The following is a 26425-nucleotide window of genomic DNA, read 5'->3' as shown; positions in this document are numbered from 1 at the left end:
ACACACACACATGCACACACACCCAAGGGCTGGGATTTAAAGGCGTGCGCCACCACTGCCCAGTTTAGATTTGTTTTTAAGATGGTGTCTCACTGTGTAGCCCACCAAGAATCAAGCAGCATCCAGATCAGAATTTCAGAGAGTTTCCTATATAGCACTGTGAGCCATGAACTTGTGTGTGGGTGTGGGTGTGTGCACATGCTTGTGGGATCCTGAGGTCAAAGCTGGACGCCCTCCTCAGTTGTGTTCCATCTTAGTTTTTTGGAGACAGGGTCTCTCACTGAATCTGGATGGAGCTCACTAGTTTAGCTAGACTACCTGGGCAGCAAGCCTCGGGTCCCTTCTGTCTCCATCTCTCTAGCATTAGGATTACAGGCACACACCCTGTAGGGGGGTCTCGAACATCAGGGCTGGCAAGAAGGAAGTCCAGGTCGATAGGACTCGGTAGCTGGTGTTGGTTCAGCTTCTAGAGTTTGACACTGGCCAGCTTAGTTAAGCATATATGAGCACAGCACAATTTTGGAAGAAAGTTTCCTGGTGATAATTAACTCAATCTGCCTGTACAACAAAGCTTAAGACATGATTACATTGAAACTCTTTTCAAAGTACATATGACCTCTTCCATAAAGATGAGCTCTGTTGACTGAGAAACCGTGCATAAGGGAGGGTCTAGGGAGAATGTCTGAGATAAACCTAAGAGTCTGGGGGAGCCAGGTGTGGCCTGGCCCTACAGGTAGCACCTAGGCTGTTGCAAAGTACACGTGACATCTCCCCTAAGGATGGGTTCTGTTGACTCAGAAATGATGCTCAAGATAAAGGTCTAGGAAGGAAGAGTCTGAGATAAACATAGTAGTCATGGGCATTCAGGTGTGGCTTGGCCCTACAGATAGCACAGGTCACCAGGCTAATACATCCATTCCCAGCTTTCTGGGTGGAAAATGGGTATATATCTACTCTGTTGAGGAGACAGTCCTGATTTCCCTAGTGCTTATCTATATGCACAAGGACCCTGTGCCCACCACGATGGCTTTAAATATTTAAAAATTTATTTCTATGTGTATGAGTGTTTGCCTGCATGTATGTGTGTACACTGCCCACTTACCCAGTGCCCGCAGAGGCTAGAACAGAGCAGCTCATCCCCTGGAACTAGAGTCAGAGTAGTTGTGAGCCACCATGTAGGTACTGGGAACGGAACCTGGGATCTCTGCAAGAACAGCAAGTGCTCTTCACCATGGAGCCATCTCTACACCTCTAGGTTAATTATTTTTTGAGACAGGGTTTCATGTAGCCTAGGCTGGCCTGAAATTATGTAGCCCAGGATGACACTGAATCGATTCTCCTGCCTCCACTTCCCAAGTGCTGGGATTACAGGCAAGTACTACTGTGCTCAGTTTATGCGGTACTGGAGATGGAACCCACGGCCTCATGCATTCCTGCATGGAAGGCAAGCACTCTATCAACTTAGCCACATTCCCAGCCCCAAATGACTTTTTAAAAAACATTTAAAACTATGTGTTTCCTACCGAATCAGACCCCTAACACTGATAGTCCTGTCGTAAAATAGCAATACTCAGTGCCCAGGTTGAGGGATCTAAATACCATTTATCACTGAAAGGGTTCTTAGGGAAGTATCTGATTTCAAGTGTGAAGCTGAAACTGTACAAGAGAGCCTGGAAGGTCCTGTAATGGCAGAGAGCAAGGAAAGTATGAAAGCTTCTGGAGTCACACCAGCAGGGCAGGAACCTACTAGAAAGAGTTCTCATTAGCTTAAGGATAAAAAAAAACAAAACAGTTGAACATCAAAGAGAAGAATAGATAGCCACTTTGGAAAATAGCTTGGCTGTTTCTTATAGCTCAGTCTCCAGTGATCATATGATTCTATGTTACTCTCAGGAGAGATAAACACACTCACAGAAAAGCCTTGTCCTGGTCCATTTTTCATTGGCATAAAAAATACTCGATGCTGGCTAACATATAAAGGAAACATTTTGCCGAGAGTGGTGGCACAAGCCTGGAATCTACCATGGAGAGGCTGAAGTGGGAGGATCGTGAGACTGAAGCCAACCTGGGTTAGCTAGCAAGACTGTTTAAGACAAACAAACGATCCAGCTGACCAAAACCAGACAAGAAGCGGAGGAAGGGGAAGGGGGAGGACAGAAGAAAGGAGGAAAAGGATGAACCGCTTTATTTAGCTCACAGTTTTTGAGGCTCAAGGGTAGAGCATCAGCAATGGCTGCGTTCTGATGCGAGCCTCTCTGACGGAGGGAAGGATCAAGATGTAGGGCAGGGTACCAGAAAGGGGGAAGGGGCTGGCCTTACTCTTTTATGACAATGCTTTCTCCCAGAAGCAAACTGGGATCCCGTGAGGACTACATAAACTCCTCCCCAAGGCAGTGGTCCCCACCCCTATTCCTTCCCCTTTTTGAGACTAGTCCAGGCTGGCTTCCACTTCACCATGTAGCCCAGGCTGGCCTCAAACTCCTGACAATTTTGCCTCAGTTCCCTGAGTGTGGTGATTGCAGGTGTCTGCTACCATACCTGGTCAGGTGCCACAATCTTCAAGATTTTACTAGCTCCCAGCATTGAGAGCTGGAGATGGATGCACACAGAGCCAAGCTTCCAAGTGCATCCTTGGGGGATGAACTGAAGCCACGTCCAGACTCTAACAACCCATGTCCATTGTGAATCGCAGCTTTGTTCATAATTGCAAAACCCTGGAAGCAATTCTAACATCCATTAGCGACAAGTGGAGAAACAGATTGTGGCACAATGGGTCACTGCTCAGACATGAAAGGAACACACTGCCACCACCCTCACCAGCATGGTGAATCCTCAAAGCGCCTGCCAAGTGAAGGGGACAGTGAGGATAACGGACTATGTGATCCCACTACAGAAAATTCTGGAAAAAATCTTGCTCTAAAGATAGAAGGCAGATCCGTGGGAGACTGGGAAGAGGACTGGTTTCGAGGAGGCCCAAGGGGACTCTTGGGGAGTGATCAAAATATTCTACATTTTCTTTTAAAAATATTTACTTTATTTTTATTTATGTGTACAGTGTGTGTGTGTCTGCCACGTGAGTGAAGGTGCCCTTAGAGGCCAGAAGAGGGCGGTGATGAAGTTATAGGGAGCTGTAAAAGGCCCAGCATGGGTGCTGGGAACCAAGCTCTTCTGCAAGAGCAGAAATACTCCTAACCACAGAGCCATCTCTCCGGCCCATGACCTAGTGTACATTTTCAAACCTGCCCACTTGGAGGGTAAGCTTCACATCAACCTTAAAAATAGCTTTCGGAGCCGGGCGGTGGTGGCGCACGCCTTTAATCCCAGCACTCGGGAGGCAGAGCCAGGCAGATCTCCGTGAGTTCGAGGCCAGCCTGGGCTACCAAGTGAGCTCCAGGAAAGGCGCAAAGCTACGCAGAGAAACCCTGTCTCGAAAAACCAAAAAAAAAAAAAAAAAAAAAAATAGCTTTCGGAAGTTGAAATAAGCCGTTACTCAGAGTGCAGCCACCATCATGAAGACAAAGGAACTGTTCAGACCAGGAGGTTCATGAGCCATGAGCCATGACTACTTCAAAAGGAACAGTCAGGGGATGGAGAGATGGCTCAGGGGTTTAGAACACTTGCTGCTCTTGCAGGAGATCTCGTTTTGGTTCCCAGAATCCATATCAGAAGTCTTACAATCATCTGCAACTCCAGTTCCGGGTTTAATACCCTCTGGCCTCAAGAGTACCTGTCTGGACATATATGATACACATACATACACTTAGGTACATGCACATATATACATCAAGCAAACTAAATAAATAAATATATTTTTTTAAAAAAAATTATGTATATGGGCATTTTGCCTGCATGTGTATCTATGCATCATACGTGTGAGGTGCCAGAAGAGAGTACCAGCTCCTCAGGAACTGGAGTTAACAGATTGCTGGGAACTATTGTGTGGGTGCTGGGAATTAAACTCAGGTCCTCTGGAAGAACAGCCAGTGATCTTAACCACTGAGCCATCTTTCTAGCCTCCAAACACTTTCATCTCACCATGAGGGACCAATTACTCCCTTAGCTAACCCTAATCATGTTCAGAAGGCCCCATCTCCAAATGCCATGATGTTAGTTGGATTTCAAGGTATGAATTTTGGAGTGACATAACTTTTAAAAAATTAGTAGATTTGTGTGTGTGTGTGTGTGTGTGTGTGTGTGTGTGTGTCTACATGTGTGTTTGTGTGGATATATGCCATGTGTGTGCAGATGCCCATGGAGGCCAGAAGAGGGCATCCGATTCCTTGGAATTATAGTCTGTAGTGAGTTGCCCAATGTGGATTCTGGGAACTGAACCTTGGTCCTCTGGAAGCACAGGAAGTACTCTTAACCCTGAGTCATCTCTCCAGCCCTTACACTTTACTTATTTTTTGCACATGTATGTATGTGGGCACACATGTACCATGTGCCATGGCACACATGTAGAGAGATCAGAGGACAGCTTATGGGAGTCAGTTCTTTCCTTCACTATGTGGAAGATTGATTGAACTCAATTTGTCAGGCTTGGTGGTGTAATGAGCCATCTCACTGGCCCAGAAGTGACTCAAGCGTTCAGTTCATACAATGCTAGGGATGAGTGAACCTTGGGGACATGATGCTAAGGGAAAGAAGCCATGTGGGAGGACCACCATGCGCTGCGCAGTTCCATCTGTAGGAAATGGCTGATCAAGCCAAACCACAGAGATAGCATATTGGTAGTTGCCAGAATCTGGGCAGGAGGCAGAATAAGAAGCAAGTATTAATGAGTGATTTATTGGGGGAGGAGGCTGACGTCTCTCCTGTGTGTGGCCAGCAGTTGGTAGAGAGCTTGCCTAGTATGCTCAAGGCCTGAGCACCGCATAAAACACGTGGGGTAGGGCATGCTGTGATTCTAACGCTTGGGGGTGGAGGCCGAGGACGCAAAGAGTTCAAGTTTATCCTTGACTGTATATACCAAGTCTGAGGCCAGCCTGGACTATGTGAGGCCTTGTCAAAGATAAAAGAGAGAGGGAGGGAGGGAGGGAAGGAAAAAGAAAAGGGGGCAGTCCCTGTGGCTAGGTGGATAAAAGCAATTGCCACAAAAGTCTGATGGCCTGAATTGGATCATTGGATCTCACAGCGAGAGGAATCAATTCCATAGTTGTCCTGCTCTCTCTCTCTCTCTCTCTCTCTCTCTCTCTCTCTCTCTCTCTCTCTCTCTCTCTCTCTCACACACACACACACACACACACACACACACAGGGTAATATAATAGCACATTTAAAAATTAAAAAAGAAAAACAGAAGTAAGCAAAAGCAGATACAGGAACTGTGTACGAATCCTGCCTAATCCCCTACCACAGGGCCCATGTCTATAGATTTCATACCCCTGCCCCTTAGTTAGGGTTTCATATAGCCCAGGATGGCCTTGAACTCCTGATCCTCCAGACTTTCCTGCCTGTATGCCTGTACTTTCCAAGTGTGCCACCACACCCAGCTGTCTCCATTTATCTATGGCTCACGCTCAGTCCCATTACCTTCCACCTCCTCCCTATTTAGAACATCTGTTGATCCAGCCCTGAGCCCTGAGCTCACTGCCTGAGCCTCCTACATTCTTAAGGGGCCATGGCTTGGTTCCCAGAAGGAAAGTGGGCTGGGAGGCCCGGATATGGCCTTGGGCCAGTTCCCTCCCTGTCTAGGTCTCCATTTCTCATCTCTAGGATGTGGGCTTGTAAGGAATGCCTCTGAAGTCTTTTGGGGTTTGTCCTACTTAAAGAAAAGTGGCCAGGCTGGGCAGGTGACCCAATATTCTGTCCCCTAATACTTTTAGGTCATGCCTGCCTCTTTGGGGGAGAAGAATGTTCCAGGTAGGTGTAAATGATGGGTTGCAAACACGGCCCCGATTGTTTGCCCACACCCATCCATCCAGGCCTCACAGTACAGCACTGCTCCTTTCACCAGAAAGTCATTGTTCTGAGTCTAGCACCTAGGGGGCCTTGACTCACTGGCCTCCTTTCTTGGGGTTCTGCCTCTGCTGTGAGAATTAGCCCAGGCTACCCCGATGGACGTGATCCCAGTGAAGCCGATTTAGATCAGCTCTGCAAACTCACCAACATGAGTGGGGCTACCCTGGGCTACTCTGCACCAGCCAAACTCAGATGGGATCAGCTGAATGAGTTTGAACCAGCAGAGTCCAACCTGGGCAAGCTGAGGCCAGTTTAGGTCAGACAGCTCAGCCTGGATCAGCAGATCACAGTGTACAACAGCTGAGTCCAGGGCGGATCAGTGGCGATTAGCTTGGCTCAGCTAAGCCCAGGCAAGAGCAGTTGAGCTCAGTATGCACCAACCAAGCCCATTTCTTGGTCAGTGAAGATCAACCTGGATCAACTCACCCTTGCCTACAGTTTGTGAAAACAAACTCTTTCAGCCTCTATTGCAAGGTGATTGTCCCAGAGCTGATGGAGGCTTCCTGGGAACTCTCAGGACTTCGCAGGTCCTGACAGTTTCCTTGTCTTCTGTGCTTCAGAACTGGCTGGCTCCAGAGCTCAACTGCTGTGATCGCAACTCAGATTCCAAAGCCCCCTCCCCGAGGAGGAGGTGCTAGTCTTCAGACAGGGAAAGACCAAAGCAGGTGACTTCGGAAGGGAGGGGGCAGTGAGAGATCCTGACTTGGGTGGACAGCTCAAAATAGGAGTTCCTTAGAAAGAAAAAAAAAATTGAGTCCCAATGGTAGGCTGTGGTGTAGTACAATTGGTAGAGCGCTTTAGGCCCACGTTCTCACTTTGGTCCCTGGTAATTCACAAAAGGGTAGTGGTGGCCCCTCCGACAATCCCAGTGCAGGAGGCTGAAGCAGGAGGAACAGAAGTTCAAGGTCATCTTTGAGGCTACACGTTGAATTTGAAGCTAGTCTGGGATACACACGTAGAGCTGGCCTCAAAACAAAAAATCCAAGTTCTCTCTGCAGCATTAAAGGATAAAATAGTTCAATGTGGTATTCTAAACAACATCGGGTCTCCACCTCCCTCCTCCACACCTTCTGCTTTCCACATACAGGAATTTAAACAAACAAACAAAACAGCTAACAGCCAGGCATGGAGGCACACACCTTTAATCCCAGCACTTGGGAGGCAGAGACAGATGGATCTCTATGAGTTCGACCCCAGCCTGGTTTACATGGTGAGTTCCAGGCTAGCTAGGGCTGCACCATGAGACCTTGTCTCAAAGCAAAACCCAGCTATCAAGAGCTGGGCATGTAGCCCATTGGAGAAGGCAAGAACTATGCCACTCACCTCTAGCATGCTCTCAGCCCTGCGCTCCAACTCCATTAGCACAAAAACAGACATGAACAACTACATCTAATCGCTCCCAAGCCGCACAAGCAAGTCCTTGCTTCCCTCCATGGAAGATTTAGCTCATTCGCCCGCTTCCCTCCCCCCACACCTGCCCTCTCGCTGACCCTGCCCCGAACCCAGGACCCTGGAGTCATGATTTAGTGAGACTGATATTTGCTTTTCATTTGTTTCTGTGACTTAGAGACTGCTTTTCATCGTGGAACTATGCTGACCACTCCACCCTCTCTTATTTTTTTGTCCTTCCCCTCCACGAATTTCCCAGTAATGCCAGGAGCCCCAGGGGGCGGGGCGGGGTGGACTGGGAAAGGCCAAACTCTTCCTCCACCTCCATCCTCACCCTGAGACTGGACCGGACCGAGAGGTAGAGACAGAGAAATCCAGGCAGGCCCTGCCCTCCTGGCATCTGAGGAAGTCACAGTCAGTCTTGAGGAAGGAAAGATGGCAGGTCAGGGTTGGGTCTCATTGCCAGGGAGGGCTCCGAGCAGGACTTTCTTCTGCTACTGCATCAATACTTTCCGTTGCTGTGATAAAACACCATGACCAAGGCAACTTATAGAAGGAAGAGTTTATTTGAACTTACGGTCCCAGAGAGTTAAGAGTCCATGGTGGTGGAGAGGAGGCAGCAGGTGGGATGACTGGAACCGCAGGCAGGAAGCCTAGAGAGTCATTCACTCCAAATGGTGAATCTTTAAACTCTTAAAGCTGGCCCCCAGTGGACCTGCTTCCTCCAACAAAGCCACACCTAACCCTCCCCAAACAACACTACCAGCTGGGACCAGATATCCAAATAGCTGAGACTATGGGGGACATCTCATTCAGACTACCACAGCCAGCAGCCTGACTTCCCCTGTGCCCACAGCCCAGACCCAAAGCCTGTCCTCACATACCGTCCTCTTGGCAGCTTCCTTGGGGTCGCTCTCCCGCTTTCCCATTTCAATGGGGCTCACACTGGGGCCTCAGACTCGATACTTGTGTGACCTTGTGTGACGTGCGATTAGCTGTGCCTCTCTTTCCCGCTTGGCTTCTCCACTGGGAACACACAAACTGAGATGCATGCTGGGGTCCGGTGCTGGAGTCCTTTCTAAATGAAGAAGCTGCAGCGGGGGCTGGGGATGTGGCTCAGCAGGCAAGAGCTTTTGCTGGGCAAACATGAGGACCTGGGTTTTAATTCCTGGTACCCAAGCAAAAACAAACAAACAAACAAACAAACAAACCAACAAACAGTCTTAGCTAGACATTCACCTGTAATGTCTGTGGAGGAGGTAGATGGGGGATAGCTGGGGTGTCCTGCTGCCAGCCTAGCTCCAGGTTCAGCGAGAGACCCTGTCTCAAAGAAATAAGGTGGAGCGTGACTGAGTAGGACACCTGACACCCCCCTCTGACCTCTGTACGTGCATGTGGGCATGCACCTGCACACACACACACACACACACACACACACACACACACACACACACACACACACACAAAGAGGGTGCAACAAAATTTCTTCCGTTTGGACAAAGTGAAGAACCCCTTTGTTGTGTGTGCCTGTGTGAGGAAGTCTGGACTATAGGATCCCCTCCCCCATCTCCTGTGCATGGGAGAGTTCAGGGATAAGTAGTGGTGGTGGGCAGCCCAGGCTGGTATGCAGAGCCCCGATGGTCTAAAGGACAGTGGGACATTACTCAAAGCTACAGAAGGACCCAAGAGAGATTGGACGCTTCCATCCACACCAAAACCTGCCCACTGAGGAGTTCAGCATTTTTCATTATCATCAAAGACTGGATCAATTCAAATGCTTCTTTCTTGGTGGGTAGACACACAATGATTTGTCTACACAAGGGACCATTACTGAGCAAAGAAACAGAGGAGAAACTATTAACATGCTCATCAACATGACAGCACCCCAAATTCATCATGTCAAGTGAAAGAAGCGAAATGCAAAATCTGTACTCCAAGATTGCATTTATGGGACATTCAGGAGGAAAAAAAATCTGCTGGACAGGAAACAGGTGGGCTGCTGCGGTGCTGTTGTGAGAAGAGGGGGTTCACTACTGAGCAGCAGAGGTGGGTGTCTCTTCGGTGAAGGAAGTGTTCTATAATTGGATTATTGTAGTGGTTACATAGCTCTATGAATTTGTCAAAATCCTTAGTTATACACTGAAAAAACTATATATGTGTGTAGATATATGTATTTATACATATATGTGTGCAAGACTTCGGCAACATGCAAATAACAAGGAAAAGATGATGTAGTTGGGGCCGGGGATGTAGCTCAGTTGGTAGAGTACTTGTCTAGCATGCATGAAGCCCTGGGTTTGAGCTCTATATCACTATAAAAATGGAGTGCGGGGATGCATGCCCGTAAGTCCAGCTCTCAGGAGGTAGAGACCAGAGGATCAGGGGTTCAAGGTCACCCTTGGTTGTATAGCCAGTGAGTGTGAGGTCATCCAGGGCTAATATGAGACTGTCCTCTGGGGGGGCATAGTTAGGGTAGTGCTTATAGTGACCCTATAATGGGAAGGTCACGGGGTGGGGTGGGGGAGAGGGGGGAAGGGCAGGGGGAAGGTCAGAGGAGGGGAGGGAGCGAGCTGAAGTCCAGTGTCCTAACCCGTGGTAAATCTGAACAATGGGCTCTATTGTATGTGGCCCAGCCTGCTTCAGAGGCTCTGAGGAGGAAGGCTACCATGTCTGTCTGCTTTGCTGTTTTGTTTTAGACAGGGCCTTATTATGTAGCCCATGCTTACCTGAAACATGTTATGTTGCCCCAGGCTAGCCTTAGCCCAAAAATTCCTTGGGCAGCTCAGACTGGCCTTGGTCTTCCTACTTCCTAGCTTCTTCCTCGCTGGGGTTTGACCTCCAGTATCCTCAGCAAGGTCTTGACCACTAAGCTGCGCACCCAGCCCAAGGGCCAGCAATCTGGTGCATTCTGTAGGTGTGTCACAGATGTCACGATGGAGAGGGTCTCCCCTGTCACACCTGCTTGGAGACACCTCCCCCTCCACTTCACCCCTCCAGTGGTGGCCATTTCTCCTGACCTAAGGAGATACAAGGAGGGGGATCATGAAGGAGTGGAACAGAGCCCCGTGAGAAACCGAGCTTCCCAGCTGCTGTCTCTGCCCATGGCCTCCTCTACCTCGTCTGCAAAATGGAACCACCACAGCCCACAATTTGCTGGGCCCTGTGAGAGTGAGGGAGCACTATGGAGATGTGGACTCGGGGCTCATCACCAGCAGGCCAGGCTTGAATTCTTCTCTCTCTCTCTCTCTCTCTCTCTCTCTCTCTCTCTCTCTCTCTCTCTCTCTCTCTCCCTTCCTCCCTCTCTCTCTGTCTCTGTCTCTCTGTCTCTCTGTCTCTGTCTGTCTGTCTGTCTCTCTCCTTCCCTCTCTCTCCCTCTCTGTCTCTGTCTCTGTCTCTGTCTCTCTCTCTCTCTCTCTTTCTCTGAGATAAGATTTCTCTGCATAGCCCTGGCTGGCCTGGAATTTCCTCTGTAGACCAGGCTGGCTTTGAACTCAGAGCTCCACCTACCTCTGCCTCTGCCGGGATTAAAGACCGTGCGCCACCACACCCAGCCCTTCAGTCTTCTGTTTGCTTTTTAGAGACGGGGTCTTGCTGTGTGCCCCCACTGGCCTCTTCCTCCTCCTGCTTCAGACTCTAGAATGCTGTGGCTTCTCTGCTGTGTTCCACGGCTGCCTGTGGTGTTTACTGATTGGCATCATTATGGCCCCATGCAATATTTGATACCCACAATATCACACATCAGATATTTCACCAGAAAAGGTGTTCATTTATCTGGAATCCAGATTAAGCTGGCCCGTCAGTTTTTACCTGGCAGGGGACACAGATGGGGGACAGAAGGGAGCTAAGTGGTGGAGACATCTTCCCCTCCTCCGCCTCCCCTGAAGCATGTATCACTTGGACTGGACCTGGTGCCTCACCTCCTCCAGGCAGCCTCCTGGCTTGTGAGCTCCACTGCTCCTTTAGTCCCAGCGCAGGGCTGCCAGCCCGTGTCTGGAGACTCACGCCTCGGCCCCAGGCAGCTGCTGAGGTGCCCTGGGGTCACTTGTGGAGTGTGAAGACAGGGCCGAGTGTCTCCGTCCTGGCAGCGGGGACAGCGTGCACGGTGGGTCTTCCTTCCCTGGCTGGTGGCTGAGTGGCAGCGCTGCTCTTACATAATCGGTCTCTCTCCTCCTTCTTTTTCCAGAGCTAGACTTCACACTGAGCAGCTGCAGTCGGAGAAACCAGAGAAAGCGCCACCCAGCCCCAGATTCCAAGAGGCCTGCCGGGGACTCCCTTCTCTTCCTCCTCCTCCTCCTCCTTCTGAGACCCCAAAGCCACTGTTTCACACCAGCTCCTGAACTGCAATGGGACTGGCAGCCACCGCCCCCTGGCTGTCCTCCGCCCTGCCTAGCAGATAGGGCGGTAGCTCCCCCAGGAGTACCTGCCCCCTCTCAGCCTGGGCCAGCCCTTCCTGACTTGGTGGCCACCTTTGCTGACCCGAGGCCATGTAGGTCCTAGCTCAGGCCTCTGGACACACTGCTGGGGACAGTGCCTCTGCTCTCAGGGGGCACCCAGTGCACCACCATGCTCTGGGGACTCGCCTGGTTATACTGTGAGTACTGGGGCGGGGGGGGGGGGGGGGACTATACCTGGGGATCCTGTCCTGGGAGGCCTTGGTGGGTGGGTGGCTCTACTGTAACCATGGCAACCAGGGCAGTTTTTGTTGGTAAGAAGTTGAGATGCTTCCCAGAGGATTGTGGGCAGCCTCCGGGATGTGTGTGTGTCGGGGGGTGTCAGGGGCCACCCTCTGTTCCGCTTGCCTCTGACCTCGGGTTCAGATGTACAAGCTGAGTGGGTGCAGCCGATGCAGGATGGGGCAGGCGCTGGGGTGGGTGGCAGCTTCTCACCTCTGTAGTTTCATTGGCTTCTGGGGAGCAGGGTGGGGACAGAGGTTGTAGAGAGAGGATTTCCATCCTCCTGGGTGTGGCTAGTGGGGGGTAGGGTAGGCACAGCACATGGGACTGGAGCGGCCTGGAGAAGGAAGTCAGCCAGGTCCCCTCTACCCCCTCCCTCCATATCAGGTCAAAATTAAAAAGCAGAAAGAAAATCATGCTCCTGATAAAAAAGAAAAATAAGTTGAAATAAAGACAGAAATCAGGAAGGGACCTGGTGGGATGTCTGTGCCTGCTGGGTGGGAAGCCAGGCTGAGACCCTCACAGACTCCAAGACTCAAAGGCAGCCACAGGGCTATTGGAGAGTCATCCTCGTGACAACGACCTGACCTGCTTTGCACCCCTCATCCCCACTGTGAAGTTATTTACGCCAAATAAATGAGGCCAGGGGCTGGGACCCACAAGTCTTCAGGGAAGAGCTGGGCACATTCTGTCCCTGGTGCACGGATACTTCAAAGGGTAGGGACATTCAACATGGGTGGAGGACAGTCAGACCCAGTGTTCTGGAAGCTTCCACATCTTAATGGGACAGGGGCGGCAGCATGGGTGAGGGTCTTCTTAGGGAGGACTGGAAGGACAGGTGGCAGTCACACTGGTAGGGGTAGGGTGCTGGGGAGAGAGCTCCAAGCAGAGACGTGTGGGCATGGGGTGGGGCTGGGTGGGGCTGGGCAGGTTCCAGAGGCCTTGAACATCAGGCAGAGAACTGGGGGGTCAGTTCTGGAGTCGAAGTGATTGCATTTAAAGATTCAGTTTTTTTATTATTATTATTATTTTGTTGTTGTTGTTTGGTTTTCCGAGACAGGGTTTCTCTGTGTAGCTTTGCGCCTTTCCTGGAACTCACTCTATAGTCCAGGCTGGCCTCGAACTTACAGAGATCCACCTGCCTCTGCCTCCCGAGTGCTGGGATTAAAGGTGTGTGCCACCACCACCCCGGCCGAGTTTTATTATTTGTAATGATGTGTCAATGTGTGAGGATGTAGGTGAGTGCTAGAGCCCTTGGAGGCCAGAGGTATTCGATTTCCCTGGAGCTGGAGCCATGGCCACCTGATATGGTGCTGGGAACTGCACCTGTGTCCTCTAGAGGAGCACTGAGCCACCTCTCCAGCCCCGGGGGTACGTTTATTTACTTATTGTGTTGGAGTGTGTGTGTGTGTGTGTGCGTGTGTGTACCATGGCATGCGTGTGGAAGGAGAGTCTGTTCTCTCCTCCCACCATGAGGTCTGGGGATTGAGCTCAGGTCCTCCAGCTTGCTGGCAAACGCCTTTATTGGCTGAGGGGATGTGAGGCTGGAAAGGATTGCCAGCAGGAGGGGAGCTTCAGATGGCCTCTCTCAGGACTTGGCAAGGACTGGCTCTGGGGAGAGGTTGGCAGGGCAGGGGCCACCTTGCAGGGGGGTTGAGGATCCTGGTGGATGTTAGGCTGCTTTAACATGTCACCATGAATCTGTGACTCAGCTCCGTCAATGCATTTTCTCCTTGTTCTGAGGACTGGAGGTCTAAAATTGGGGTCACTGGTCACCATAGCTTGTGAAGGCTCTAGAGGAGGGTCTTCCTGCCTCTTCCAGATTCTGGTGGCTCCCTGAGTTCCTTGGCATGTGACAGCATTGCCAAACTTGCCCACCACGCCCATCTGCAAGGCCTTTCCCTCTGCCCGAGCTTCCTCCTGGAACACCAGCCATTGGCGCTAGGCTCTCCCTAAACCCGGCATGACCTCACATCAAGAGCCTTTGTTTTAATTACACCTGTGAAGAGCCCATTTCCAAAAAAGACTCCAGGTGACTAAGAATTTGGGGGGAGGGGTGCTACTAAACCATTACACAGGCTCACATTGGTCAGTGGGGATGGGGGTGACAAGCATCATTTATCGCTGCAGAATTGGCTTCTTTGTTGGGGGGCACAGGTCCCCTCTTCCCCCACCAGTGTCTGGGCCAGGGGAAGTCTTCCACTGATTCCACCTCCTGGTTCTTATCTCTGGAGGGAGGAGGTGACAGGAAAGTCTCCCAGACCAGGCCATGGGACGCTGGCTGTGTCTCCTGGGATGCAAAGTGTGAGGGTGACAGCTAGTCTCGAGCTTTCAGCTATGCGGTCCCTGCCTGGTCCCCAATTTCTCCTGGTGGAGGCAGCGGAACATACACGTAACAGTTAGAAACAGTGGCCCTGCTGCAAGTGTGTTTAATCTAGGGTCACCTAGGGACAGGCTTTTCAGGGGCCGCCTACATGGCTGCCAGGCCAGGCTCAGGTGCTGCGGTTATTCTAGGACCATGTCTTAGTTTGCCTTTTTCTTTTTCCAGACATTTTTAGTTTTTGTGTTTCTCTGTGTAGCTTTGCGCCTTTCCTGGAACTCACTCTGTAGCCCAGGCTGGCCTCGAACTCACAGAGATCCACCTGCCTCTGCCTCCCGAGTGCTGGGATTAAAGGCGGGTGCCGCCACTGCCCAGCTTTAGTTTGCCTTCCTTTGGTGTGATAAACGCCCTGACGAAAAGCGACTTGGTGAGGAGAGGGTTTATTTCCTCTTACAGCTGAATTTATCATGAAGGGAGGTCAGGGCAGGAACTGAAGCAGAGGCCATGGGAGAGCGCTGCTCACTGGCTTGCTTTCCATGGCTTACTCAGCCTGCTTCCTTACACCTCAGGACCACCTGTCCGGGGTAACACTTCCCCCAGGCGGTTGTCCCACCCACACCAATCTTTAACCAAGAAAATACCATAGAATTGCCTCCAGGCAATCTGGTGGAGGCCTTTTCTCAGTTTAGGCTCCTCTTCCCAGATAACTCAAGCCTGTGTCAACTTGACAAAAAGCCAACCAGGACAGACCTGGCTCCTATCTTGAGGACACATTTGGTAAAGCCAGAGACCCTGCAAAAGAACATAGTCCTTGGGGTGGGACTTGGTGGGGTGACAGCCTCTATCTAGTGAGTGCTAATGGGAAGAAGACCCATTTTGGATAGAAGCAAACACCTCCCACCCCAAGACGGAGATTCTTTTTTTAAACTGTGCAATCCTGTGGACCAGATGTAGCTTTTGTGACACCAGCTTGCAAGTGTCACTCGGGCTCAGGCCTCCCAGTGGCAGTTGTCTCAACCAGGGCTGTGCTGCAAAGGTACCTTTTCTATCTGTTGGAGCAGAAATGTGGGTGGCGGAGCTGGGCCACCTGCGCCTCAGCCAATCCGTGGGGAATTCAGCGGCCTGACATTTCCATTCCCACCTCTCCCTTCTGGCACGAAGCTCAGTCCCCAGGGTCCTGCTGTGGTTACAGCTTTAGCTCTCCATGCCCCCCAAGAGTATGACCTGGCCAGGTGGTGAGTGACCCAGGCTAGTGGTACTGGTGGGGACATGCAGGGTGGGCAGATCAGGAGCCCAAGAGTGGTCTAGGTGTGGGTTTGCGAGGCTTGGTGATGTAGGGGCCAAAAGCAAGCCCATGTCCAAGGGCCCAGGGTGGTGCTTATTTATTTATTTTTATTTGCATTTCTTTTGTAATTTATTTACTTTGTGCAGGAGTTGGTTCTCTCCCACCATGAGGTTCCTGGGGATTGAACTCAGGTCGTCAGCCTTAGCAGCAAGCCCCCTTACCCACTGAGCCATCTTGTGGGCCTGATAACGGTGGTGTTTATTTGTCCCTGCAGCCCGATACTGTGTTAGGTGCATGGGAAAGATCGTTTCTGGCAAACTTGCCTCCTCTAAGAAAGTGGTCGTCAGCGTTCTGCAGGTCGGGAGGGCAGTAGCTGTGGCTCCTGTGGAGCGCAGGGCCTGAGCAGACCCGAGCATCAGGGTCCACGGTGCTCCTGGGACTTGGTCTGGCAAGTGGGAACAAGCAGGGTGGGCCGAGAGGAAGGGGAGAAGCTAAGAGGGAGCAGGGCCCAGGCCAGTGGAGATACACAGACGAAAACCTTCACGGGGCAGGACGTGGGTGGGGAGAAACCCAGTTAGTGATGACAGTGTGTGACAGCCTGGTGAGGGGACCCAGCTTTCCCGTCTTGATAAAAAGGAAAGGAAAGAAAAGAAAAGGCAAGGGACAATTACTGGTTTTGACAATAATAATGATGATGATAATAATAATAATAATAATAATAATAATAATACTTATCTGGGCATGGTGACACACATCTTTAATCCCAGCACCCAGGAAGGAGAGGCAGGTGGATCTCTGTGTGAGTTAAGCCAGTCTGGTCTTCAGAGAAAGTTCCAGGCTAGCCATGGCTGTATAGTGAGGCTATGTTTTTTTTTGTTGTTGTTGTTGTTTTTAAGACACTGACTGGAGAACATTAGAAAAGGTCCCAGAACATACGGATGAGTGTAATAATCTCCCACAGAAATTCGGCATATTTGTTTGCATTTTATTTTCCAAAGCACAGGAAATCAGTGAATAAATCTGAAGTCGTCCTAAGCATCGTTAAGCATATCTTGGGTATTGCCCATAACAAATATATCACCATGAGCAGTCTCCCCCATAAATAAAAAAATAAATGTTAAAAAAGGATAACGATGCTGCATAAATCTTTGTCCATAAATCTGTCCTGTTTTCTTTCTAGTTTATGAGTTTAGTAGGTCAAAGTCAGTGGGTCAGAGGTTGTAGAGTTTAAATCCATTTTATTATTAAATGTGCCAAGTGTATTTCCAGGCTGGGAACTCTTTTGGCAGCATCAGGATTATTAAAATGAAATTATCTCATAAAAGCCTTTCCATTCTCTTGTCGCGGGGGTAATCCCTGGTTGGCTTGGTGTGTATCTGTTTCTCTGGTTACAGATTGCATCCAATTGTTTTCATTCGAATTTATTTCTCTTAATAGTGAGGTTAGCCCTTTGAGTATCGCTTCCTCTTTCCTGTCTCTCTCATCCACTTGACCCCTACTCATATTTAATGCACGTTCTCTCAAATATTCTTTCTGTTCAAGCGTATAGATCCCGAGAGTTGTTTTTGAGGCTACAGTGACACCTAGTGGTCATTCCTGGTACTGTTTCAAGAGACCGCTCTTTATTCGTTGTTGTGAGGTCTGTCTAACATCCCAGAGCCATGAGTTTGGAAGGAGCTATAGACCTGCTGGTTCATCTAATGGAGACGAATACCAGGGTCCTATAGATGATAGAAGAAAGTCTCTGGGTCATAAAAGCCATTTTAAGACCTGGAACTAGAAATTGTATCCAAAACTCTGAATGGAAAATCAAGTAACAGCTTTGAAACCCTGTCACTCCAGACAAGGAAGGGACTGGGGGTGTCCTGGAATGGGGACATTGACTCACCCCACAAAGCAGGAACGAGGGGAGATTGGAGACCAGGCTTTGGGTGTCTCCCTGGGGACTCTGATGACCAGGGGTAGGATGTGCCTACGTCCCAGGGCTCTGTGCACCTGCCTTTCCCATCAGTACTTGTCACCCTTGGAAATGGATGACAGTTGGCACAGCTCTGGGAATGCAGACACAGAGCTGTCCTCACAGGCTCTTGTTGGGTGTGGCCCACAGGTCTTGAGATCTTCCTACTTGGCATGGCTTTGGGGAACGAGAATTTGGAGATGTGGACTCTGACCCAAGACAAGGAGTGTGACCTTACGGGCTACCTTCGGGTCAAGCTGCAGTACAAGAACCGGCTTCAGTACATGGTAACCAGAAGGGCACCACATGGGTCCCTGGTCCCAAGCCCCAAGGCTCACCTGGAGCTGCGCTCACCCCCCACGCCCGATGTGTCAGCCCCAAGGTTATGGTAGCATTCTCCACCTTTGTCTACCACATAACCGATGTTTGCAAGTGTATCACCTCCCACCCTTCACTGACCCACAAGCCTACTTCCTATGACTTTTGTCCTATAACTTGGATAAAGTCTCCAGGGATTTACTGGGGGAGTCTTAGGTACTTATTAGTAGAGGAGACAAAGACATTGAAGTCAGGAAATGTGTTTCTTTTTGGAGACTGGAGGTGCCACATGGTGTTGCAGGCTTTCTACATGACAGATCTTTGTTTGCTTGTTTGTTTTTTTCTTTCTTTCTTCTTTCTTTCTTTCTTTCTTTCTTTCTTTCTTTCTTTCTTTCTTTCTTTCTTTCTTTCTTTCTTTCTTTCTTTCTTTCTTTCTTTCTTTCTTTCTTCTTTCTTTCTTTCTTCTTTCTTTCTTTCTTTCTTTCTTCTTTCTTTCTTTCTTTCTTTCTTTCTTTCTTTCTTTCTTTCTTTCTTTCTTTCTTTCTTTCTTCTTTCTTTCTTTCTTCCTTCTTTCTTTCTTCCTTCTTTCTTTCTTCCTTCTTTCTTTCTTCCTTCTTTCTTTCTTCCTTCTTTCTTTCTTCCTTCTTTCTTTCTTCCTTCCTTCTTCCTTCCTTCTTTCTTCCTTCTTTCTTCCTTCTTCTTTCTTCCTTCTTCTTTCTTCTTTCTTTCTTCTTTCTTTCTTTCTTTCTTTCTTTCTTTCTTTCTTTCTTTCTTTCTTCCTTCCTTCCTTCTTTCTTTCTTTCTTTCTTTCTTTCTCTCTCTTTCTCTCTCTCTCTCTCTCTTTCTTTCTTTCTCTTTTCTTTCTTTCTTTCTTTCTCTCTCTCTCTCTCTCTCTCTCTCTTTCTCTCTCTCTTTCTTTCTTTCTTTCTTTCTTTCTTTCTTTCTTTCTTTCTTTCTTTCTTTCTCTTCTTCTTCTTCTTCTTTTTTTTTTTTTAAGATTTAATGTATCCTAGGCCAGCCTTGAACTTACTACATCACTACAGATGGTTGTGAACCACCATGTGGTTGCTGGGAATTGAACTCAGGACCTCAGGAAGAGCAGCCAGTGCTCTTAACTACTGAGCCATCTCTCCAGCCCCTTTTCTGGTTTTTTTTGAGACAGGATTTCTTTGTGTAGTTTTGGTGCCTGTCCTGGATCTCACTCTGTAGACCAGGCTGGCCTCGAACTCACAGAGATCTGCCTCCCGAGTGCTGGGATTAAAGGCGAGCACCACTGTTGCCCTGCAGCCTTGACCTTCTAATCCTCCTGCTTTCACTTTCTGAGGGCTAGGATCACAGACGGGGGCCACTGCACCTGTTGTGTGAAGCAAGTACGCCACCATCCCTAGTCCTTGTTTTCCTTTTTTGAGACAGGGTCTCATTATGTTGGAGAGGTTGGCTTTGAACTTGAGATCTTCCTGTTTCAGCTTCCTGAGTGCTAGGGTTATAAGCACAGGCCCAGCTCTTTAGGACTGTCTTTGAGACTATCTTTGTTGAGGTGTCATTCATATTCCGTACAACCCACTAACCGAAAGCGTACAACATGGGCTGGTGAGTAAACACCTGCTACACAAGACTGAGAACCTCGGTTCAATTCCCAGAACCCACATAAAGGTGGAGGGAGAGAACCGACCTCACTATCAGTGCCGAGGCATGTGCATGCCTGCACCCCCCCACTCCCCCATATACATTATTAATAATAACAATAAATAATAAGGTGTCAGACTCACTGGTGTTTAGTGTGTTCACAGAGCTGTGCGAAGGATATTTTTGTGAGCATCAGATGAACTGTATTCCTCACCCCCAGAGTAGCATGTCTTCCTGAAAGTCCTGGGACCATACCATGGGCCTGAAACTTCAGCCCTTCAGAACTGTGTATCTCATTCCATCCTCCCTTTGTCTCAGGGGAAAGAGAACTGTTTTCTTGATAGAGGACCTGTTTCCTGTCACATAGACTGGGTCCCTCTCTTGGGGGTCTTGTCTAAGCCATTTCTGCCTCTGATCTTAACTATGCTTTGTTCCTTCTCAGAAACATTACTTCCCCATCAACTACAAGATCGCTGTGCCTTATGAGGGGGTACTCAGAGTCGCCAACATCACGAGGCTGGTGAGGATCCCTCCCGGGATGGGGTGTCTCTGCCTTCCGTGATGCCCTCAGAAGCATGTGGGTCCTTGGCAGGTTGTCCTACTGATCAGTGGCCGTTCCCTAGCCACTCACACAAACCTGCGGCTGACCTAGGCCCAAGGTTGTCTGCTGGCCACAGTGGCAGAGGCAAGTCCGCGGGGTGTGGCCACGGCCCAGAGGCCTAGCTTGCCTTTCAGCGATCTCTCCTGTCCCTGCAGCAGAAGGCCCGTGTGAGTGAGCGGGAGCTGCGGTATCTGTGGGTCTTGGTGAGTCTCAACGCCACGGAGTCTGTGTTGGATGTGCTGCTCCAGGGCCACCCATCCTGGAAGTACCTGCAGGAGGTTCAGACACTGCTGGAGAATGTTCAGCAGAGCCTCATGGTGAGCTGTGTGCATGCATGTGTGGGTCTGACAGATGCAGGCAAAGGGGCTGTGAGGGGAAAGTTCTGCCATGTGCTGAGGATTATGGGAGACATGAGGGATGGGTAGCCAAGGAAGGAGGAGATGTACCACGAGCAAACGAGCTGAGATGGAGGAACTCGGGACCTTGTTTCAGGCTTACATGAGCTCTCCTTTTTTATTTTTAAATGGAAATATTTTGATTTTATTGTGATCATGTATTTTATAACCCATTGAGTCCAATTGTTCACCGAATTGTTCACTAATAATGCTGACTTGACTTTGTACACCTTGTGCAGGCAACCAGAGCTCCAGTGAGTTCATGGGTGCATGGGGCACCTCCTAGCCGTAAGACGGCATTTAGTTATTTGTTTAGAGACAGAACCTCACTGTGAAGCCCTGCCTGGCCTGAAACTTGCTGTGTAGATCAGGCTTTGCCTCCTGAGTCTTGGGTCTGTGGGGCGTTTACCCACCACCCCCACAGCTTCCCAGAGTTTTCTTGAGTGCGAGCAGCAGGAAATATTAGATAGAAGGATTTATAGCAGAGAATCTTGTGGAGATAAACAGATAGAAAATAAAGGATAGCCTCGAGAGGGCCTGGAACCTATTCCAACGGGCCCCGACTGTCTCTGGCCCAGGGTTTTTATAGAGACGCCAAGGGGTGGAGCAAAAGACCTCCTCCCCCAGCACAGCCAAGTGCAGACCATCTCAGACACCTGCACTCAGGCCCGTGGTCCTGATCATCCTCTATTCGGACCTGCTGGGTAAAGCCACGAGGAACCCCAGAACGGGCTCCCACACTTGGGCAAGCCAGGGAATCCTCTGACTTCACTTCTGCATCTGAAAAATAAGGCTCCTCTAGAGGGGAGGAGGAAGAGAGGCGGAGTGACAGGAATTTGCAGTTTTGAAACTATTCTGTGCAATATGGTAATCGTAGATCAATCCATGACATGATTTTTTTTTTTTTGATTTTTTGAGACAGGGTTTCTCTGTGTAGCTACTCACTTGGTATCCCAGGCTGGCCTCGAACTCACAGAGATCTGCCTGGCTCTGCCTCCCAAGTGCTGGGATTAAAGGCGTGTGCCACCACTGCCCGGTGACATGATGTTTTTATCAAAGACAAATGGAACACCGAGCGTGAACCCAAATGACTACGACTTAGTTTAGAAAAAAATTGAAGGGAAAAGAGATGGTATGGCATGACTGGAACCTAGTACTCTAGAGGCTGAAGAAAGATGTTTGAGGCCAATCTGTACTCCATAGTGAGACCCTGTCTTGAAAACAAACCCCCAAACCATCTGATAACCAGCCAGAAGGACTCCCAAGTTGTAAAGTGACAGGCACAGTCACATGTCTCAATCTTCTCAGGCCCTCAGTGTGCACCTGCTGGGGCACACACACATGTGCCACCCTGCTCAGCCAGCTGCCTGGCCTCCCTAGTCCAGAGCCAGACCATCTGACACTGACTGTGGAGGGCCCAGGGACAGGTGACTGTTTTCACAGCTGTCTAGAACCACTCCTGGATGGTCTCCCAGTTCCTGCCAAGAAGGTCATAGAAATGCCCTTTCGTGCTCGTGGGCAATATGGGTGCCTTTAGCAAACTGATCTGGCTTGAGGAAGAGACCTTTTCTGCCTTTGTTTTTATCATAGATCAGACTCCTGGAAGCCCATGGGAATGAGGCCGGGGGGGTGGGGGTGGGGGGGGAGTGTGAGGGCCCCAGTCCTCCCAACCTGGTCCTAGGCTCTCTGCAGGGAAGCACTGAACACAGAGATGGTTTTATAATTCAGATGTGGCTGGGTCTGGCCCCTTCCCCTTCCCCTCCCCTTGCTGGAAATTGAGCTCCCTCTACCACTGAGCTCTATCCCAGCTCTGCAGCCAGCCTTTAATCTGTCTTCCTTCTAACACTGTTAATAGTCTGTGTCCTAGCTTTGAAGATGATTCACTTACCTTCTTTGCTCACGGTAGTGTGATGTAAGAGGTCTGGTCCTGAGACCTGTTTCCAACCATATAACCTTGAATGCGTTGTCTCACTCCTGTCACTTGTAAAGGAAAGGGTTGAAGCCTGAATATTATCCAGCCCTAAAATGTGGATGCGATGACCTTCTCGTCTCTCCTCATCTACTGAAGATGTCTGGACTCTGGGTTCTGCATTATTCTGATCTCTATTCAGCTTCCACTGTTTCTATAAGAAACTGGGCCTGGGGAGATGGCTCAGTGGTTAAGAGCACTTGCTGCTCTTGGAGAGGATTCTGGCATCCAAGTCAGTTGGCTCACAACTCCAGCTCCAGGCAATCCAGCACCCTCTACTGCCCCCCGTAGCACTCAAAAATACATGGGACATAGACACAGATACACACTCATACACATACATAAGAAAAAAACAATAATTAAAGAAAGAGCCAACTAAAACCAAAGTCTTTGATGGAGACCATGAAGGCTGCGCTGAGGGAGCACACTATAACGTGAAGCCCACTGTTACGACTATTTTTACTTTACAGCTCGGGGTGTTAATCACACTCACAGGTTGTGCATCTATCACCCCCGTCCATTTCCCGCACTCTTCCATCCCCTTAAGCAGAGACTCATACTGGAGCTGTCTCTTCCCCCTCTTCCCAGCCCCAATAACCTATACCTTGTCTGTTTTCCCATTGTGTACTTGCTTCTTTTGGTATAGTTTCTAAGAGGGGTCATACACCATTTGTCCTTTTGTGTCTAGCCGCTTGCCCTTAGATAAAGTTTTCTAACTTTGAGAGTGGCCAGAGGCCTGTAGGATTGGAGCCAGCCTAGGCTACGTATCCAGACCTTGTCTCAAAAACAAAACAAGGACCAGGTGTAAAGGAGCATGTTTTTTTTTTTTTTTCCCCCCCCCGGAGCTGAGGACCGAACCCAGGGCCTTGTGCTTGCTAGGCAAGTGCTCTACCACTGAGCTAAATCCCCAACCCCAAGGAGCATGTTTAATCCCAGCTCTCGGGAAAGGTAGGTGGATCTCTGTGAGTTCGAGGCCAGCCCGGTCTACATAGTGAGTTCCAGGCAATGAGAGCTACATAGTGAGACCCTGTCTCAAAACAACAACAGTGTACAAAATAAAAAACACTACCCCCGGCCGGGTGGTGGTGGTGCATGTCTTTAATCCCAGCACTCTGGAGGCAGAGCCAGGCGGATCTCTGTGAGTTCGAGGCCAGCCTGGTCTACAGAGTGAGATCCAGGACAGGCACCAAAACTACACAGAGAAACCCTGTCTCGAAAAAGAAAAAAAAAATAAATAAATAAATAAAACCCACCCCCCAAACCAAAGCAAAGCCAGTGACGGTCATACACTGGGTTCGGGGTACAATTTGATGGTAGAGTGGTTGTCCCACATTTGTGAGCCCCTAAATTCAAACCCCAGCACTGAAAAAGAAAAAAAAGTGCATTAATAGGAGTGGAATGATGCTATGACCTCTGGGTCATGTGGTGATGCTATGACCTCTGGGTCATGTGGTGATGTTATGACCTCTGGGTCATGTGTGATGCTATGACCTCTGGGTCATGTAGTGATGCTATGGCCTCTGGGTCATGTGGAGATACTGTATTAAGTTTTTTGAGGAACTGCTGGTTAGTTTTGCTGATTTTCCCTTTTGTTTGTTTGTAGAGTCAGGGTCTTCTCCTGTGTGCATGCTGGCTTAGGCTTACGTTCCGTCTGCATCCCTCAGTCTCCAGAGTGAGGGTTACAGGTGTATGCCACCATGTCCAGCTTTAGGCTGGTCTTTGGCTTTTGGAAGAATATCTCCTGCCTGCTGTCTCTGACTTTGAGTGTCTCTTTTGGAGACTCAGTGGCCCTTGGTGGCAGTGGTTGTCATTAGGCAAGGGTATATTTATGTTTTGGGCATCTTCATTCTTCACAGACAGGAACTGGCCTGTGGGCTGGACTTCCTTTCCCTTCTAGCATCCTTATTCCACCTGTGGCCACAACTTTCCTAGGCTGCTGTAACGAATTAGCTCAAATTGGGTGACTTAAACCATACTCCCACTCTTGGAAACCAGAAGTCCAGAATCAAGATCTTGGCAGAGCCCATTTCCCCTGAAGGTCCTTGCTTCTCCCAGCCTTAGGTGGTGCTTCCTGTTCCTTGGCTAGAGGTGGCACACTCTGACCTGTCTCATTCTTCTCATGGCTCCTGGCAGGTACCTCTCTGTCTTTCTGACCTTTCTCTATAAAGATCCCAGGGCTGGGGATGTAAAGCGCTGGTCTAGCGTGCATAAGGCCCTAGGTTCTATTCCCAACACTGAGAGGGGAAACGCCAATTAGTCATTGGATTTAGCATGCATTCTAAATACGAGATGATGTAAACTTGAGAGCTTTTATTACATTTACCCGATTTCCAAAAAGGGTCATATTTACAGGTATTGAAGGGTAGGAGAGTATTTTGGAGGCCGGGGCCACAAAGTTTAGCCCAATGCTTTGCCTGGGCTATGGCCACCTTTGGGAAGGTTGTCCTTTAGCTCAGGTCCTACCTTTTCCATGGTGCTTCTACAGTGATCCCGGACTTCCAGGGCTAACAGCACTCTCCACACTGTCCTTTCTGTTAAGTTTTGTGACGAGAAGTTACGAGCTTGGAGCCACACCTTCAGCTCCGCCTGTGTGGCTCACGCCTCTGGGGTCCTCAGGTTCTTGAGGGCTTTGCTTTCTGATGGACTGGAGGCTGGAGATCGCGCATGCTGGAGCAACAAGGAGGTCCAGTTTCCTCCCCGTTCTGGCCTATGCTCTGTGATTATTTTCTGATGACAGAGAAGCAGAAGCCTCTGTGAGGGGTGACAACCGGGACCCTGGCGGCCTTCTGGTCCCTGGAAGTTGTATTTTGTTGACTCCCCGAGACATCTCCAGGCTAGACGGCTGCCGTGGCTCTCCTGTGGTGGGGTCCCTCTCTCTTTACTTGTCCTGACGGTTTCCTCCCTCCCAGGATGTGGAGATCGGCCCTCAGGTGGAAGCTGTGTTATCTCTCCTAAGCACACCAGGCCTAAGCCTGAAGCTGGTGCGGCCCAAAGCCTTGCTGGACAACTGCTTCCGGGTCATGGAGTTGCTGTACTGCTCTTGCTGTAAGGAGACCCTGTGGGTGGGGCTGGTGACAGTCGGCCAAGGGATCTGGGCCCAGGTTTGTGGGGAGAGTCCACACTGTCTTGGGGACGCTCTCTGTTCTTGATTGACAGGCTCTCTCTAGAAGCTGGGATGGGCCCAGAGTACGGGGACAAGCATGTGTGGTGGTTTGGCTGTTTGGTTTGGCTGTTCCGTCCTTCAGTGCTTTTTTTTTCTTTCTGTCTTGCAGGTAAACAAAGTCCCATCCTCAAATGGCAGGACTGTGAGCTGCCAAGTCTCCATCCCCACAGTCCGGGGTCCTTGATGCAATGTGCAGCCGCCAACGTGTACCCTCTGCCTCGGCAGCCCCCCACCTCCCTGCCCACTTCCCCAGGCTCAAGCCATGGTCTGTGACCCTGAGCGGTCTGCGTGTTGACCCTAGGTCGGGCCACTGGACCTTTTCCAGGAACTGGCCTGGGTCCGACCTTCCGGGAGGGTGGGTAGGTAGACCTGCAGGAAAGGCCTCCTGAGAAAGGCGTGGTGCCTTCTTTTCCAACGCCAGGCTCAGCGCCCTGCCTTTTGTACCCATGTGACACCACCTGGAGCCGCAGGGGAGAGGTGTGGAGGGAAGGCTGGTGGCTGCCCCCACAGCCACCCTACCTGTGGCTGGTTCTGAAATCTACCAATGCCGTTGCCCCACAGGTGGGAGGATGGAGGCGGGGTGTCACGTATTATTCTGGGACTTGCTGGGGCTTCCCAGTTGTGCTGACTGAATGTGGGGTGCTGGGCTGAGGACCTGACCAAGTGCCGTATCTTGCCACAGCAATGCTCTTCTGGTTCCCTTTTCTATTAAATGGCCACTTGTTTGGTTTGGCTTGCATCTGTCAAGATGACCCGGAGGGACCGAGTT

General features: G+C 49.9%; 1 protein-coding gene and 1 long non-coding RNA gene across 5 annotated transcripts in view; one reads left to right on the top strand and one right to left on the bottom strand.

The window, feature by feature from the left end:
- Nucleotides 1-26395, top strand: part of Il34 (interleukin 34) — a 58094-nt gene extending 31699 nt beyond the window's left edge. For 2 of the 4 annotated variants that reach the window (XM_006974101.4, XM_015992934.3), the window contains exons 2-7: nt 11533-11940; nt 17735-17871; nt 19971-20048; nt 20285-20446; nt 25403-25538; nt 25766-26395. In XM_006974101.4, the coding sequence (XP_006974163.1) occupies nt 11913-11940; nt 17735-17871; nt 19971-20048; nt 20285-20446; nt 25403-25538; nt 25766-25929 (705 nt within the window). In that variant the 5' untranslated portion in view covers nt 11533-11912 and the 3' untranslated portion in view covers nt 25930-26395. Of the gene's footprint in view, nt 1-9878; nt 11452-11532; nt 11941-17734; nt 17872-19970; nt 20049-20284; nt 20447-25402; nt 25539-25765 lie in introns of those variants that run through there. The other 2 variants (XM_015992935.3, XM_076571520.1) reach the window with 2 other exon arrangements.
- Nucleotides 8350-10169, bottom strand: LOC121829421 (uncharacterized). The gene is made up of 3 exons (XR_006072224.2): nt 10076-10169; nt 8589-8669; nt 8350-8485 (listed from the first exon to the last, which is right to left on the bottom strand). It is a non-coding gene; the product is annotated as an uncharacterized LOC121829421 (long non-coding RNA).
- Nucleotides 26396-26425: the final 30 nt, after the last annotated feature.

This window comes from Peromyscus maniculatus, chromosome 5 (assembly GCF_049852395.1).
Source record: "Peromyscus maniculatus bairdii isolate BWxNUB_F1_BW_parent chromosome 5, HU_Pman_BW_mat_3.1, whole genome shotgun sequence".
Lineage (NCBI taxonomy): Eukaryota > Metazoa > Chordata > Mammalia > Rodentia > Cricetidae > Peromyscus > Peromyscus maniculatus.
Note: the sequence above shows the minus strand (reverse complement) of the source record. Positions and strands in the feature narration are given on the sequence as shown.